Raw genomic sequence first — 18053 nt, 5'->3', positions numbered from 1 at the left:
GAGATCTGCTGCTGGTTAGTGTAGACCGGGGGTAGTCAACCTTTTTATACCTTTTATAAATGCACTAATGCATCTTTCTTGATGGTAAAGTTTCCTTACCGCCCACCAGTGTTCAATGGAAGGAGGATTCGGCTTCTACCGCCCACCTGGAATCCTGAAACGCCCACTAGTGGGCAGTAGATAACAGGTTGACAACCCCTGGTGTAGACAATACTGAGCTAAATGGCTTCCTACAACCCTAGGGCTTGGTTCTAGCACAGACACACAACAATCTGCAGCGGTTCTCAACCTGTGGGTCCCCAGATGTTGTTGGACTACAACTCCCATCATCCCTAGCTAGCAAGGCCAGAACTCAGGGATGATGGGAGTTGTAGTCCAACAACATCTAGGGACCCACAGGTTGAGAACCACTGAAAGGGTTAGAAGCTAATGGTACAGTTTAAAATGGACTGGGCCTGTTTCCAGAGGGGCAAAACAAGGAGAGACGTCTGTGCAGCAGTTTCTCCCATCGTAACTCAAGGCTCAAGGGAAGCTGATTGCAGCAGAGACGCTTGCTGATAGGGCAGAGTCAGAGCAGGCAAGGTGGGGACCAGGGGTGGCCCATAGCTCAGGGGTAGAGCACCTGCTTAGCATGCACAAGGTCTCAGATTCAATTCCCAACATCTCCTGGTAGGGCTGGGAATGCCCTCTTGCCTGAAACCCTAGAGAGCCACTGCCAGTCATTGTAGACAAGTACTGAGCTAGATGGACCAGTGGCCTGGTTGATACAATGAGGCAGCTGCCTATCTGCCTGCAATGCAGCTTGGTCCCCATGAAACCAAGGGGTTTCCAGGGAACTGCAGTGCCTCAAGGAGCAGTGTTCTAGCCTTGATCTCCAAACACCTGTGGCTCATTTCCACTTGCTGCTGTAGATCAGTGTTTCCCAACCTTGTGCCTCCAGCTGTTTTTGGACTACAATTCCCATCATCCCTTGCCACTGGTCTTGCTAGTCAGGGATGATGGGAGTTGTAGTTCAAAAACAGCTGGAGGCACAAGGTTGGGAAACACTGCTGTAGATGACCCTGCTGGTGCAACGTCTTTATATGAGATTATGTTTCTAGCCCACCTTTCCTCCAATAAGCTCATGGTGGACTATATACTTCTCGTTTTATCCTCACAACCACCCTGTGAGGTAGGTGAGGCTGAGAGATGCTGACTGGCCCAAAGCCCACCAATGAGCTTCAGGGCTAATTTGAACCCTCTTCTTCTGTGTCCTGGCCTGGCATCCTAACAACTACACCAAGCTGGCTCTCTCCATCATTGTCTGGCTCCAGTTACGCCAAGGCACTAATTGTCTCAGCTGCCTCCCCACCCATAACTTCAGGTACCAGTTGTGCGTGTAGCTTCTGATCTCTGGGCATCTGGAAAGGCCCTCCCCTCAGCCTAGGGACTGCACAGTCAGTGAAGCTTCTCTAATTCAATGCTGCCCCCTTGTGAGTTATCCTAGCACATGCAGAGAATCTGTGGGTCTCTCCAGACTATAGTGTGCGTATTCCGCAACATGTGCTTGACACAATCATAGGGCATTTGTGGTAAGTTTATTCTGCTTGCTTAGCTGTTCTGCGGTGGTTTTCCAATGCTACCAAATTATTCCTGTACAGAAGTGCAACAAAAGTGAGGCAACACCTCCCCACCCATTCCAGGACATTGTGGCATCTCCAGATAGGAAACAACCCTGTCTTGGATCCTGGAGAGTCTCTGCTAGGTAGTATAGACAACACTGAGCTAGATGGACCAATTGTCTTACTTGGAGTAAGGCAGAGGCCAATGCTCCTATGAACATAAGAAGAAATGCTAGATGAGACCAGTGGTCCAAGTCCAACATCCTGTTCCCCCAGACAAGAGCATCCTCCTCTTTGGGGGGCTTCCAAAAACTGGTATTCAGGAGCACAATGCCTCTGACTATGGAAGCAGAGCAAAGCCAACAAGGAAGTTGCAGGTGATGCGCTACCTGGAAATGAAGCAGTATGGCTGCCCCAAAGGTTCTACGGGTGCAACCAGTCATGAATGTAGGGTCACGTGTGACCATCCCACAAACATCATGAGCACAAATCATCATGAATGCACAATAAAAAGGACACTTGGAAGAGACCTGTTTTGGGGTGATGGGTGCTCCTTAATCATGCCAGTGTCCACATGGCGTCATTGGCATCAAAATACCAACTTTTGTATGCCCTCGCCACCAAGTTAATCTGGATTTACCTTTTTAGAAGAAAATCTTATTTTAAAAAAATCTTTTGCCAATAACCCGTGTGCAATTTCTCCAAGACCTGTCTCCAAATTTAAATCCTCATCTGGAAGCTTTTTCTGGATGTGGAGATGTCTTCTAAGTAGTCAGCTCAAAATGCACTTGTGCCTCTCCAGAATGGAGCTCTGATGAAGAGGATTGGGCGACACAGTTCTGAAAGCTTCAAAGTGCACAGCACTGATTGGCTGTCCACTCTGATGTCACCGAGAAACACCCCCCTGCCCCATCTCCCAGGTTCCTTCCTTCCAGTACAAAATGCATAGCAATGCATACATGCATTTAATGCATAGTCTAGTTTGGTCCTCTGACAACTGCTGCTGTTCAGTTTATTGGTGTTTCATTAAAAATGTGATGTCAATTTGTTTTAAAATGCACATTGCCCAGGTTTTCATGGCAACACATTTGGAAAGGCTGGAGTGTAGCCAACTAAGTTTTACTCAGAGTACACTCTTTGCAATTAATGGACATAACTCTGAGTAGAACTAACATTTGATATGTAAGAGCTGTTCGACAGTGGAATTTGCTGCCAAGGAGTTTGGTGGAGTCTCCTTCTTTGGAGGTCTTTAAGCAGAGGCTTGACAACCATATGTCAGGAGTGCTCTGATGGTGTTTCCTGCTTGGCAGGGGGTTGGACTCGATGGCCCTTGTGGTCTATTCCAACTCTATGATTCTATGATACAACCTGATGGTTTTAGAAACTGTACCATCAAAAGGTCCCCTGCTTTCCCCCCATGCCTGCTGCTCCAGCTTTTTAAAAATTGTATCTAGTATTACTAATATTAAAAAATATGGTACATACAATATTTCAGCACATACAGTACTTAGTACATAAAGGTATTGTATTCATCAACAGCATCATACATCATATAAATAAAATCTATTGAATTATATCACACTGGCAGCCTCATATTTGGCTTCACTAGGGAATTCTAAGGGGGAAAATGTCGATTCAGTTTTGAAATCAGTTGTTAAGATCAGTACAGTTTTGAAAGGTGTGACCCGCCATCTTGATTCCAAATGGCTTCCAACTGTATCCAAACACAGACGGAACCTGCTCCTTGACTGAAGAATCCATCCTGCAAAATTGGGTTAGGATATATTAAGAGCTGTCCAGACGTGGAGCAAACAAAGAAACAACTCTTCAAAAGATAGATATATTGAATTATTTATTTATTGAATTATTGAATTAATTTAATTTGTATTATGGTACATTTTCTAATATTCCAGCTCTCAAACTATGGAATCCATACATTACTCATCTCAGCATAAAAAAGGCATTTAAAAACATAAATTATACTGCTACTTTATATCAATAATAAAAAGGGACTGGGCAGTTGAGAAGTCCCCCCTTTCCCCTTGCTCCTATAGTTCATGCCTTCCTCCTCACAGTTGCGATTTTTCCCAACTCTCTTGCAGGTGTGTGCGGATCACAGATACCGGGCTCAGTTACTTGTCCACCATGTCATCTCTTAGGAACTTATACCTCCGTTGGTGCTGCCAGGTAGGTAATAGACAGGGCTGGCCCTACTAATAGACTGATGCAAGTGCCTCTGGAGGCAAATGTTGAGGGGCAACAGGGGCAGCTCTCCCCCTGACATGACTTTCTTTGTTAGGCTTGAAGTACAATTCAATAGCAGCTCTAGCCAACTTTTGTGTGTGGAAAGCAGGGTGGGATGCCACCTTATCTTCAAGGGGCACAATCTCTTGGGCAGCCCCCAAGAATCCTCTGGTAATGGGGAAAGAGCAGCCTGGTTCCTTCAATCTGTTGGCAGAGGCTATAAAGAGGTTGGGGAGGTGGGAAAGATTTTGGGGTCTCCCTTTAAGCAATCCCTGCTTCCTGCTCTCTTCCCCAACAGCTGGCAAGTGGTGGCAGCTGCCAGGTCAGTTGGCAAATGACAATATTCTGGAGCTTCAGGTGGTCCTGTAGCCTCACCTTTGGGGAGGTGAGTCCTCTATTTGAAGGACTTACAACGGTGATGGCTGGTGCCCATTGGGACTAGCCAGAGCCAATGACAGGCACAGCCAACTAATTCTAGTTTTGTCTCCATCCTTTTCCCTGCTGAGTTCTACAAGGACAACCAAAGAGACTTAAGGAGGAGGAAGTTGACAGCTAGTGCCACATCTTGGATGGGCTGTAGGTAGGAAAGGCAGACAGGTGGGGGCTGGCTGAGGGCAGACTGAGGCTGATGGGACAGTGCCCTATTTTCCCAAATGGACCGACCTCCACTGCTCCAATATTTCGTTGATGAAAATACGGACAGACATAGAGTTGGTCATCTGGTCCAATTTCTTTCTCAGTGTAAGATCTACAATACAGGATGCAGCTGCGGTATCTTTGGGTAGGCCTCTGCTGCTAGATCTCAAGTCAAAGAGAGCCCCCTGCTTCCTGAAGCAGAGTGTTCCACTGCTGAACAGCTCTAGCCATCAGGAAGTTTCTCCTAATGTTGTCATCTGCAGTAACAGAGAACCAGTCTGCTCCATCTTCCGCCTAACAGCCATTCAGCTCTCCAGTTGTTAATGAACTACAACTCCCATAATCCCCAGCATGCATGGCCAGTGTCCAGGGCTTATAGGAGCTGTAGTTCAGCAACATCTGAAGGGCCAAAGGTTGCCCCAGAGTTCTCTAGAAAGGTCATTTACATAGCTGTCAACATTTTCCTTTTTTTAAGGGAAATTCCCTTACTCCGAATAGGATTCCTTGCAAGAAAAGGGAAAAGTTGACAGCTATGGTTATTTCACAGTTGGCACCCATGCCAATAGAATACCCCCATATTGGCAAGACTTCAGGTCTTAAAAACAAGCATAGTTAACAGACGTAACCCACTTGCTTCTCAAGTAATAGCAATTCAGGCTCACAAATCCTCCCTCCTTCTCTCCTGTTTCAGGTTCAAGATTTTGGCCTGAAGCATCTGCTGGGAATGAGAAGTTTACGCCTCTTGTCTGTTGCTGGTGAGAGCCAAACTAAGGGGAAATTTTCTGATGCATGTCATGAATCCATTTGAACCCACCACTTTGCTGAGAAACTCATTCATACAAACACTGTCACCACATTCTTTTGTGTGGGGTGGGGGCAGGGCAAAAGGAAAATAAGGGAAACTTTGGCTAGGGATTACACACTACCTCCCCCTCTCCCCAGAAAGCTGAAAGTGGAGAAAGGGAATTGATAATACTCATTTCTTTGGTCATTCTACTTCAGAGGCGGGAAACCCTTTTCTGCCTAAGGCAGGCTTCCTCAACATCTGCCCTCCAGATGTTTTGAGACTACAATTCCCAGCATCTCTGACCACTGGTCCTGCTAGCTAGGGATCATGGGAGTTGTAGGCCAAAAACATCTGGAGGGCCAAGGATGAGGAAGCCTGGCCTAAGGGCTGCATTGCCTCATGAGAATGACAATAATGGGCACAAAAATGCATACAACTGAGGTAAAATGTCTATTAAAATACTTATATTTGTGAAAATAATATTATAAAAATGCATTGTGTTCAAGGAAGTGGCATACAAAAATGTGTAACCAGCCAAATTGCATAAAATGTGTATATTAGGATAAATTTGCACTAAAATACTGATGCAGTTTCATGCTAACTTTTTTAAAAGAATATTGAACTAGTGTGGAATTGTGGAGAACTGAACTTGAGGCCAGAGAAATGAGAAACCGAGAGAAACCAAAACTAATGAATTCACGTGTCCCTAGAATAGCTTCAGCTGAATTCAGTGGGGATGACTTCTGAGGCCACATTAACACCACACATGTAAAGCACTATGACACCACTTTGAACGGGCCTGGCTTCCCCCAAAGATTTCTGGGAGCTGCTGAGGGTTGTTAGGAGGCCCCTGTTCCCTTCCTGGAACTACAGTTCCCAGAGTGGTTTCACAGTTAATCCCACTTTGCAGGGGGCTGTTAAAAGTGGAATCAGAGTGCTTTAAATGTGACGTGTGAATGTGACCATTGTTAGCCTTGCTTGCTGTAAGTTGTGGTCGTCTGAATGAGTTGCTTCTCGTTCATGGGGTGCTCTCTGATTTTGGTCTTCCCAGGCTGTCCTCTCCTGACCACAACTGGGCTCTCGGGCCTCGTCCAGCTTCAAGACTTAGAAGAACTCGAGTTGACAAATTGTCCAGGGGCCACTCCAGAGCTTTTCAAATATTTTTCCCAACACTTGCCCCGTTGCATGGTGATCGAGTAAGCCGCTCCCTGGAAGAATCTGACCATCGTCTGGAGCCAGGTCCTCCAATCCCAACCCAGCACTGACCAACCAATCAGAGTCATGGTTTTATTTATTCATTTAATATATCTATATATATATATTTTCTTTTCCGGGAGAGATGCTGTGACTTATAAACCACACATGCACTCACATGTACACTGAGCGAGAGAGAGAGATCAACGCAACGTGTGGCAAATCGTAAGCCAAGAGTTAGATCGTGCGTACCAATGACCAGCGCACTTTGCATGTGCGTCCACGTCCCATGAAGCCGTGGCAGTGGCAACTTGGAAGAAATCCCTCCTCAAGTTTGTAAAACCCCCATGCCTCCATCACCTCCCGTCTTCCTTGTAGTGATCTGTCCTGAAATCTTAATTTTTGGAAAAAAATAACGATGCTTAAAAAAAAACACAAAAACAAAAAAAAGAAAAACACAAATGAAAAACAAACAAAGTGGTATATGGAAAGAAACAAGAAACCACTGTGGCAGATTGGCAAGTTGGTGGCAAAAGCTGCTGCCGCTCAGTGCTGGATGAAAAGTGGTTTCCGGCCAAGTGCTGGTGGGTAGAGGTTCGCCTGTGTCCCCCCCCCCCCCCCGCCCGGTCTTGGGTGGGTTGTAATGCAAGAATAAGGGGAGAGAGACCCCCTTGATGGCCTTCCCAGGTATGGATTCTGGATGGCCGAGCCTTCGGTTGAAACAGTCGGCGTCGTTCGAGGTAGAGGTGGAAAGCTGAAGAAAAGAGATAGAGGAAAGTCGGTTAAGGATGAATAATGGAGCGATTACGGATGCGTGTTGGGTTCCACCTCTGGATTCCAAGAATGGGACGCTGCAATGAAGTGTTTATAGGAGGAGACAAGGGAGGGAAGAAAATGATAGAATAAGCAAACCGATCAACGCTGTGAAAGAAAGCCTTGGCGCTTGTCCCCGTGACTCTTGGGAGACCGGGGTGGATGGGTGCTCCCACAGGCAAAAGCTGGTGTGTTGACTGTAAGTCATCTTCACATGAAGAGAGCAAACCAAGGAGCAAATGTTTCCCAGGAAATGGATTTAACAAACAGTCATCTGAACAATCCTGGCTGACCCTAAGGTCATGCCATGCTTGGCAGACAGCCATCTGCCTCCCTCTGGGTTTTTTAAAAAAATTATTATTCTTATTATTTTGCTAATGATGAAGGGTTTTTTCTCCTTCTTCTTCTTCTCTTCTTCCTCTCTTCGGAACAAACCCGCAGCTTTTGCATGCTCGCTTGCTTCCGTCTTGTGGTAAGGTAGACTCTGGATTTTGCTTCGCCTTGGGCAGGGCTGTGGGTAGCAGCCTTGACCCCGGGCTCGGCTTGTCTGTTCCAGTGTAAAGCTGGCGTGGCTTTGTATTTCCATCCACGTTCCATTTACTGATGCACAGGGATTTTTCAGCTGTGTCTTCTGCTTCCGCCCAGAGGAGATGGAGGCATCTCCTTCCCTGAACCTCCCGCAAACCACCCCCTTACACACCAGTTCCCTCCTTTCCTTACGCAACCCTGCCAACCGAAGTGGGCAATGCGGAGTAGGGGTGAGGGAGAGATTCGATTCAGTTTGTGTTCGAATTCGAATTTACCTAATCCACACTTTCTGTAATGATACACAAACCAAAACTACGGCCCTCCTTCGCACTTCTCTGAATTTTGCAATGCAGTTCCGCAGCCAAGTAAATGTGCAAATTAAATATGCATATACTGGGGTGAAGAGTGCATAACAATGCATTTGTTAGTGAAAATAACGTAGGGAAATTCATTAGAGCAAGGGAAACTGCTTTGCAAAAAAAAAGTGTATATTAGGAAGAATTCACACTAAAGAAAATACTGGTGAGTTTTCATGATGGCTTTTTAAAGGAAAAGATGCCAACTGGCGTGGAAATGTGGAGAACTCAATTTAAGACTGGGAAACTGAGAAACCAAAATGGATAGGTTTACCCATCCCTACTCCAGAGTCTATTGCCCTGCCCTCTCCTGGGTCAAGGATCGGGCTGGCCATTGCTTGAAGATCCTTGACTTCTTTTTAAACATTGCTTGGTAGCTTTTCAAAGTCCTTTTCGGGGCTCTGTTGGCCCTCGGGTGCTGGAGGGCAACCTCAATAACTCAGGCACTCCACTCCCAACCATCCACCTACCCTTGCTGCAAGCTACCATGGAGATCCACCCCAAAGAGACACAGCTAGCTACAGGATCAGGACAGGCACCTCTGAAGCAGCTAGGACGCGTTGTATTCTGGTGGCGGGATCTCCTGTCGGGACAGCTAGAGCTGCCGCTTTATTGATGAGCAATGCTCGCTTGCCATTGCCGCTCGCTCTAGCACCTGTACACACACACACCCTTCTGCCCAATTCACTGCTTTGGAAGAAAAGGGAGGAAGCTCGCCTCCAAACAGCGAAGGCTTCTCACCTTCTCCTTTTGGGGAATGGTAGAAAGAGAGGCTACTTCCAATTTCGCTGGATGGTGCAAGTGTGTGTCCGCAGGCTAGCCTAAGTCACCACGGTGGCAGTCCTGTGCACCCTTACCTGGGAGTAAGACCTGTTGGACATGGTGGGCCTTACTTCAGACTAAGCATGCTTAGGATTGCACTGAGGGATGTAAGCCATGATTTGTGCCGTGTTTCTGCAGAAATGAGAGGAGGGATTTTCAGGGAGAAGCCTTTTGCTGCCTCTCTTCTTGCATCTCGTTGTATGGGGCAAGTGCCTGCCCTCCTTGCGGGTTTTCCAGGTGTTTGCAGCCCTGTTTCCTTTTTCCACCCAGGCGGGACAAGCAAAGGGGCAGGAATGGATGCTGATCGCCTATTGCGTCCTGTTCTTCAGAGGCAGAGAAAGGGGATGTTGCAAATGGTACACGCAACCCAGGCAACATTGTCCCAAAGGTTAGGGAAAGGAGGTCTCAGCTCCCCCTAGTGGCTTTTGCCTGAATTAACCTGGCTCGCTTGGAAGTCCAACACCCAAAGCAACCACCTGCACTGCCTATTGCCGCCCTCCCCGCCTGGCGCTGGCTGGGGCTGATGGGAGTTGTAGTTTGAAACACCTGGAGTGTGCCAGGTTGGTGATAGCTGACTTATTGCTCTGGGCCAGCCCCAGATATTTTACTACACACTGTGCCATTTCCTATTCATGGTGTTTTGGTGGCCTTCTCATTACGGTTTTGTAGTGGCAGGTCCATTAGGGCAACCTCAGTCTGCCCTCAGCCAGCCTTCACATGCCTGCCTTCTTTCTTACAACCAGTCCAGCAGGTGGCACTGCCTGTCAACTTCCCCCTCCTGTGTTGCCCTTGTAGAACCCAGCAGGCAGGAGGATGGGGGCAAAAGTAGAACTAGTTGGCTCTGCCTGCCATTAGCTCTGGCGCCACCTACTGTTGACCTCCCTGCCTTCTGCCCCACCAGTCCCAATGGACACCAGCCACCGCCGAACAACAATATTCCTCCAGTCTGTGGCTTGGAGAAACAGGAATGTGTGATGCCGAAGAAGCAGCCTCTGATTCTAATGTCCCCATCGTTCTTCCTGCAGCTAAGCCATCATCCCCAATACCAGCAGAAAGAGACCACAGGCACTGTCCAGCCCTACCTCTGTTGAGTCTTCCCAGCATTATCACTGCGCTGGGGCTTAATTTGAGCCGAGGATTCAGCTCCAGCACTAGTAATGCATTTTATATTGATACTGCTCACTAAAGGAGGACAGTCTCCCACCCCATCTCCCACTCCCTGCTCATCCCTCTCTCCCCACTGTATGACAATCTATTATTTCATTCATCTTTTAAAAGATGTACGGATCAAAGGTTTTCAAAAATACACAGAGCAACTTACTTACTTTCTTTTTGGAAGCTGTGAGATTACTCACTGCCTTCTTCTCAGTTTTTAGAGCTCTGTTTAGGTTCAGTATTATCCTCAGAGCTCTAGAGCCCTCTACTGCATGAAATGGTCCCGGTGGGGACTCTTTGCATCACACATAGCAAGCGCCGCATTTGCCTGCCCTTTTCTGGTTGCAGAACCCCTCACAATTCCGTCCCATATTTATGGCGTTAACTTCACATCTCTTATCAGTAGCTTTCTCACATACCCTGCAAGCGGTTCCCTCTTCAAGGTTAACTGATAAGGTCTGGTTTGCTACAGCCTCCGCCTCCCTAAAGCCCTCAAAGGCAGCAGCTCTTAGGCCTACATTGAGTCTTGGCCTCTCCTGCCTCCTTATATATTGGCAGTGGAGGCTTCTCCATCACGGTGCCCCCAGCCAGTCTCCACCCACCTGCCTTCTTACTCACATGCAACCCAGGAGGTGCCAGCACTGCCTGTTGGCTTCCTCCTCCTTAGTCTCAGTGTTGCCCTTGCAGAATGCAGCAGGGAGTAGGAGGACGGGGACAAAACTAGAATGAGTTGGCTCTGGCTCTGCCTCCTGTTGGACTCCTCTGATTTCTGCCTCACTAGTGGGCACCAGTCATTACTGTATATTGGCAGGAGAGAACAGAGGATGAACAAGCTCCAGCTGGTGCCTTCTCAGAACATTAAACCTTTCTCCCCAGCTAAAGGTGTTTCGAGATGGGTGTTTCTTCATGCATGCAGGAGACCAGACAGTGTTACCGACATCAACTTGCCAGCCCATATTTAATTCAGCTGTAGCTTTCCGGTGAAAACCCATTAAGTAAAACCCAAACCCATTGCCAATGACCCGTTTGCAATATCTCAATGGCTTGATTATTATGAATTAAACCCTATCGAGAAGACCCTGAATCTCCTCGAAAGGTATAACGGAGATTTTCCCAACTTAGCGCCTTCCAGATGTTTTGGACCCATCTGTTCCATCCAGCACAGCCATTGGGAGTGACTAGTAAACCAACCAAAGTAAGGTTTGATGGAATCTACCTAATCTTTCCTTCTCAAGGTTGAGAAAGAGTTCCCATGTGTTCCTGGAACTCTGGCTCAATTGTTATAAATTCAATGGCAATTCATGTGTTTTTTACCCTCCTTGGCCAGGGATCTATGTCTGCAGATCTCCTTAGCAGAACTAGAGTGCTTCCTTTCTTTGTGGATTCCCCAGAAATTATCTCGGAGGTTCTGGACTACAACCAGCTGGGACTGATGGGAATTGTAGTTCAAAACTTCTGGATGGCACCAGGTTGCTGAAGCCTGATTTAGAGGAAGGTTATATCCAGTCATTCATTCATTCATTTAAAAAAAAATTGCATTTTAAAAAAACCAAATAAATAAGGAAAACCCTCTCATGCAGCATTTCATAACACCTCGCTTGTTTGGATAAAGACATAAGGTAAAATAAATATGAGATTAACTGAGAGCTAGTAAACCTGTGGCCCTCCAGATGTTGTTGGACTGCAACTCTCATCAGCCCCTGCTAGCATGGCCAATGCAACATCAGGAAAGCCACAGGTTCTCCATCCCTTGTTTAGCCATTCAGGCCTAGTTTATTTATTTCAGACATTTCTACCCAACCTATTTCTCCAAAGAGACTCAAGGCAGCTAAAAAAAGTAATGAAACCAGAATGAAACCATCTTTAAAAGTCCTGCCATACACTGAGATTAATGGTAACCACATCCAACCTGTTTTACAAATTTCCAAGGCATGTTTACTCAGAAGCAAGTCCCCATAGGGGTGCCATGGGGTTTGCTCCCTGCTCATTGGGGGTGCTTAGGAGACCACAGAGAAGAAAGATATTCCATGTTTACCATTTGATACACCCCAACTAGATGTCTGGGTTCAAAGAGCTTGGGGAGGGGGGGAGGGTTGAAGCGCTGCGGGTCATTTTGCATGAAGAGGGATGGGCTTGGGGGGGGGGAGACTCAATTTGTTTGTGAATCTTCTGTGAACAGGAAAAATCCATCCCAACCAATCATCATCCGATAAACCCTCCGCTTGGGCCAACCAACTGGCTCAGCTCTGCCACCGCATAGAGGCCCAGCTTCTCCACGCAAACCTCACCTGGGCAGGATTACAGCAAAAGGCACCCACCTGTCCTGGATGGACTATGGACCTCCTGTGCTTGGCGATAAAGTGGTCCTGCATCGTTCCAAAGGATGTGTTTGGACACACACACAGGCTTCTTTCATTTGTATGGGACTCACACGAACAAACTTGGTTTGACAACCACTTTCTTTTTTTAAACAGCAACAACAGAACTTTAATTACAAAAAATTTCGTTGCCATAACATCTTTGTAAAGCTTTAAGCTATTTTTTAAGATGACGTTTTACAACCTCCTGCTCTTTCAATCTGCCCTCCTCATCCTGCCCCAAGTGCATGATGGTTTGGGTGGGGTAAGTGTGGGACTGGGGTCGGGGTTCTTGTCTGTTGTGGGCCATAGCTGAGGTTGCTAGTCACATAATTTGAGCCGCCGTCCCCCCCTTTGAACTCTCCTGAAGTTTGGTAGGTGGGAGTGTTGGATCAATGATAAATGCATGAAGGGAAATGAATCTGATTTTTACCAGCTTCAGGCTTCTCAAAGCTTGGGTCATTGGAAAACTCTGGCCACTGATGCAAAAAACCCATTGTCTCTAATGTAGAAATCGGGTGAACATTCCTATAATGGAGTTTTCTTTCACCCTATGAATTGTTTACACTGGTAACCAGGCAGTTAAATTGTTTTAATCCCATTGAAACCAGCAGATTGTTTCCCCTCCCTTGAATTTTTATTAAAGCTTGAAAGAACAAAGGAAAAAAAGTATAAAGAAATAAATATCAAATATCAAGCATTTTTAACATAAAAATTAAAAGAAAATAGATAAAGATGAGAAGAAAAAAGAAAAGGAGAAAACTTTCGATTCTCCATCTATCAGCTTTAAAAACTCATGTAATGTTCTTACTTCATAACAATATTCAACAGGCCGGCAGATCTTAGAGCTGGTAGGTGTTTAGTTAATTGATTGATATATTTGAATGCAGCTTAATTGCCAAGGTGGCTTCGAAGTAATTTACAAGTGTGAAACAAAATATAAAAATAAACAAAGACACATCATTAAGATACACGAGAAAACAACATCATCAAAACGTTAACATAAACCAATACAAATCAATAAAACCAATAAAATCAAACAACAACAAAAACAAGCCCATTAAAACAGCAAAGCAGTTAAAGCTCAAGTGAGAGATCAGAGAAGTGCTTGTGTATTCAAGATCCAGTGGAATGCCAATACTGATGGGGCATCTCGTATATCTGCAGAGGAGCATTCCACAAAACTGGAGCTACCTGTGGAAAAAGCCCACCACTGTGCTACTACAAGCTAGTAATCATATGTGCATTCATCAGCTGATGACTCTAGCAGCAGGTTGTTTGTTTTTTCATAGGCCCTTCAGTATGTGGCCCTTCAATATGTGGTTACAGACAACTCAATACAATTAATCTATATAATCAGTGGGTTTTTTCCTAGAAAAATAGGTGCTGGTACCCACCATGAAGTTGTTGCAGTAAGTCCCACATTTTTTAACAACAACAACAACAACAACAACAACAACAACAACAAGAGGTGCCAGTATTGTGTACCCTTGAGTATCTCCTGGAAAACAACAACACTGCATAGAATATTTTCCACACCCAAAGGCCAATACAAAATGGAGGTCTTGACCTGATGTCAAAATGTGTACAGCAGTGGCGTGTGGCCATTGGACTAAGGGGACTAAGCTAGTCCCCTAAATGTTCCCCTGGTGCCTCCTTCCCAAAGCCTGGGAAGCTTTTGCCTGGCTTAGGGAGGGAGGCACAAGGCTCTGATGGAGCCATCCTGCCATCTTCCCAAAGCCCATCCGGCTTTTGCAAGGAGGCAGGAAGGCTCCAGCATCCTGTCAGAGCCCTGGCACCTCCTTCCCAAAGCCCGAGAGGGAGGTGCGATGCTCGTGTGCATGACATCAGGACATTACAACATCACAGTGCATGATATCAACCAACCCCACCCCTCACAAGCTAGTGCCTCTGGCCTTAATTGTTCCCCTATGAAAAAATTCACCGCACACCACTGGTATACAGTGATGAGCCCAGAAGGGATAGCATTCAACAATTTAGGGGCCACCACAGAAAGCACCCTGCTGCGCATCGCTGCTCCCAAAACTTCACTCGGCAGCCAAATTGCCAGCAGGGCCTCCCCTGCAGAATGCAACAAGCAGGCAGCTTATATGAAAGCATTTCCACTCTGCTCTTTATCCAAAAAGTATCCCAGAGAAACTTACATGCGATCAATAACAAAAAAAGACAGTCCCTGCCCACAGGTGTACAATCTAAAAGATACAAAGTAAAAGGGAAAGGGGACATGGAGGGAAGAGGAAAACAAGCAAACTCAGGCAACAGTTCTTAAAATTCTGGAAGTGGAGGAGCCAAATGGAACTGACCTCCGCAGAGCTGTTGTGGTGGGACCAGCTTTCCATTTCTCCCTTTGTGATTGGACTGCCACAGATCTAATACCGCATGCAGCACTTTTACTGTATCCTGGGTGTTTTTCAGTGGAAGCTCGTTCACACATTCAGTTATCCACCGTGAATAGGGGTGGGGGATAAATTCAATTCAATTTTTAAAATGTGCATAAATCCACACAAAGAATGCTGATGTATTTTCATGAGCACTTTAAAAATGAAACTGATGTGGAAATGTAGAGAACTGAAATTAGGACTGGAAAAAGGAGACACTGAGAGAAACTGAAATTGACAGATTTGCCCATCCCTACTCATGAAATGGTTCACATTCCAGAGAGTCTTAGGCAGAGATGGGGAAACGGTGTCCTATCTGATGTTACTAGTCTACAGTTTCCATCATCCCTGGCCATCGGCCATGCTAGCTGGGTTGAATGGGAGCTGGAGTCCAAGAACACCTGGAAGGCCATAGGTTCCACATCCCTGATCTTAGATATACAGCTACTGTACAAACAAACATGTTTGAACTGTATGTTGGGCAAAAGATTCCTGTACTGGAGACAGCTGGACTAGAAAACCATCATGGTCCCATCCAACTCTACACTTCTATGAGTTTATATGTGCCAAGCAGCCCTGGCTCTCACCTGATACAACACATGGGTCAATTGCGCCACAATGTTCAGAGTTTTCCATGGCCCCACTTGAGACTCTCATGGGGGGGAGGGAGAGGCAAGGAAGGTTTGAGGTTGGGGGTGCAGAACAAGAAGCCATGGAGCAGAGAGTGCCTTCAGAAAGGATGTTTGTGCGTGTATTTATTTTTTTCCTTCTAAAGGAGAGGGGTGCTATCAGGATTTATTATTGAACCAGAGTTTTTCCCAGGAAATCACTTTCTCTTGCTGGAGTCAACCATATTATTATTGGTGACAAGGGAGGCACTGTAATGAAACATCTCAGTGGAGGAGTCAGTGGCCGAGTCCCAAGCAAAGCAGGCTATGTCACTACTAAATGAAAGTGGGTGCCATAGTTTTTTTCTGCGATGTTATGCTTTGAGATGACAGTAGGTTGGCACGTTTTCTGGGACAACTATAATGTTCTCCTGCAAATAATTGATCACATTTCCAGGCTTCCCATTGGCATCTGGTCATTGTGAAAACAGGATGGTGGAGCAGAGGGACCTTTTGGTCTGATGCCACAGGGCTCTTTTTATTATCTTAACTGTGAGGACTGCTGCGGTGGACTGGCTAAGAGCTATGAGCCAGGAAGTCTCTGGTTCAGATCTGGCCTTTGCCATGAACCTGATGCGTAGCTTTAGCAGAATGATCCATCTCATGCTTGGCTACCCATTTCTGTTTTGAGGACAGCAGTACCGAGATACAACATATGTGAGTTACTGGAAACACCATAAATTTGTTAGCATGTTTAAAGCACATAGCTTATGCCAAAGAATCCTGCAAACTGCAGTTGGCCCTTCACAGACCTACAGTTCCAAGCACCCTTAACTATAGTTCCCAGGTTTCTTTGGAGGGAAATGGTGTGTGTTAAATGTTTTTCAAATATATGGTGTAGGTGAGCCCGTCTTTCGAGAACACGGTCACACTCTTCCTGTACGCTTTCTTAGAACTCTGATCTTATCACTGCTTGTTCGGTTTCACTAGAGTACCGTCTTATTGTTAGAATCATTACTTTAAATACCTTTCACCCCCCCCCCCAAAAAAGTTATAGGAGAGGTATGAGAAACCTGGGACCCTCCAGGTGTTTTTGGACCTCAGCTTCCATTATCCCCGACTATTAGGTATGCAGGTGGGACTCTTGGGAGTTTGAGTCCAAAATTTGGAGGGCAAGGGATCCCAGCAACAATGCATCCTACAGCTGAGATTGGAGGAGGGATCTTAACTCCTGGTCTTCACCTGAGACCTTGAAGAATCATTTACAGCTGGCAACCATGGGCTGGAGAGATAAATAGTCTGCAAATAAGGCAGCTTTCTTTCTATGTTTCATGGGGGGGGGGCATTCTTACACCCTTTAACAGTCTTGCACCCTTTAAGAATCCTGGGAACTCTAGCTCTGTGTGGTGTTTCCTAACAACTCTCAGCAGCCTTAAGAAACTACATTTCCCAAGGTTCTTTGGGGGAGGCCACGATAGTTAAAAGTGGCGTAAGAGTGCTTAAATGTATGGGGTTGATGTGACCTGAGACTGCTCAACATTTTTCCTGTTCTCTCTCCCTTTCTGCTTCTTTAAGGCCTCATATTCATGTTTGCTCAGAAGTGCATTCCCACTTCATTCAGCGGGTCTTGCTCCCGAGTCAGTGTGCACAGGACTGCAGCCTTAAACTTGCAAAGCTTCCCCATTTAGGTCATGTCTAGGGTAAATGTGGGTTGTGTCCAATGTTAGTGCAGCTCAGAAATTAACACAACTAAGATCTATTAATTTCAGTAGGTGTACTCCAAGTAAAACTTAATTGAATACCATTCATTGTGTCCTGTTAGAGAGGCTATCCCTTGATAGGAAAATGTCCTCTGTTTGAAAGGTCAACTGGTCCTGTTTCAATATTTAAAAACTCTTAGGAAGGGAAGGCAGGAGGGGTGTTGAGGTCACCCGTCAGTAATTCACACCTAGAGAGCAAACTGAGCAACCACACAGGGCACCTGCTCACAGTCTTCCCAATGAGATGGATTGTACAGTATTTCTATTTAAATTGAATTCAATTAGTTCCAAATCTATGCATCTATATGTGTAAATTACCATGCACACATTTTGTGCGGATGTGTTTCATCTTCTGGAAGTGCATGTGTGAAGTATTTCCCCATTTTGCGATGCACAAACGAACACCACCTTGCCCATGAGTGGGAGAGCCATAAGCCAAGGGACTGGTCCGTGATTTTCTGCTCATTAGATGTAAATAGATCCGAAGGTCAAAATGGGACAATGGAATAATTGAGTCTGGCCATTTTGTCATTTACAGGCCAGACACATTCCCCCTAGTTAATATTATATCAAACCCATTAAAGACTTTATTAGTCTAAACGCATTGACATTGTTTTAATGCCACATTTGTTAAAGAGGCCTTAATTGCTGTAATAATTGAGAGAGTGACCTTGAAGAAGCTCTGGCAATGAAGGGAACGCACACAAGGCATTTTATTTTATTTTTTGCTTTAATCTGCCTCCTGGAGCAGTAGTCCAAGGGCCATGAGAGGGACACGAAGAGCTTTCCAGAG

At 45.8% G+C, this 18053-nt stretch overlaps 1 protein-coding gene across 1 annotated transcript in view; it reads left to right on the top strand.

Annotated features, from left to right (window-relative positions):
• The window catches only part of FBXL16 (F-box and leucine rich repeat protein 16), a 64853-nt gene extending 48312 nt beyond the window's left edge, over nt 1-16541 (top strand). Inside the window, exons 4-6 of the mRNA XM_028706593.2 lie at nt 3704-3788; nt 5173-5236; nt 6320-16541. Of these exons, the coding sequence (XP_028562426.1) occupies nt 3704-3788; nt 5173-5236; nt 6320-6468 (298 nt within the window). The 3' untranslated portion in view covers nt 6469-16541. The remainder of the gene's footprint in view (nt 1-3703; nt 3789-5172; nt 5237-6319) is intronic.
• The last annotated feature ends 1512 nt before the right edge of the window (nt 16542-18053 follow it).

The sequence above is a fragment of the Podarcis muralis genome, chromosome 14, assembly GCF_964188315.1.
Source record: "Podarcis muralis chromosome 14, rPodMur119.hap1.1, whole genome shotgun sequence".
NCBI lineage: Eukaryota > Metazoa > Chordata > Lepidosauria > Squamata > Lacertidae > Podarcis > Podarcis muralis.
This window is presented reverse-complemented; position numbering and strand designations above follow the sequence as displayed.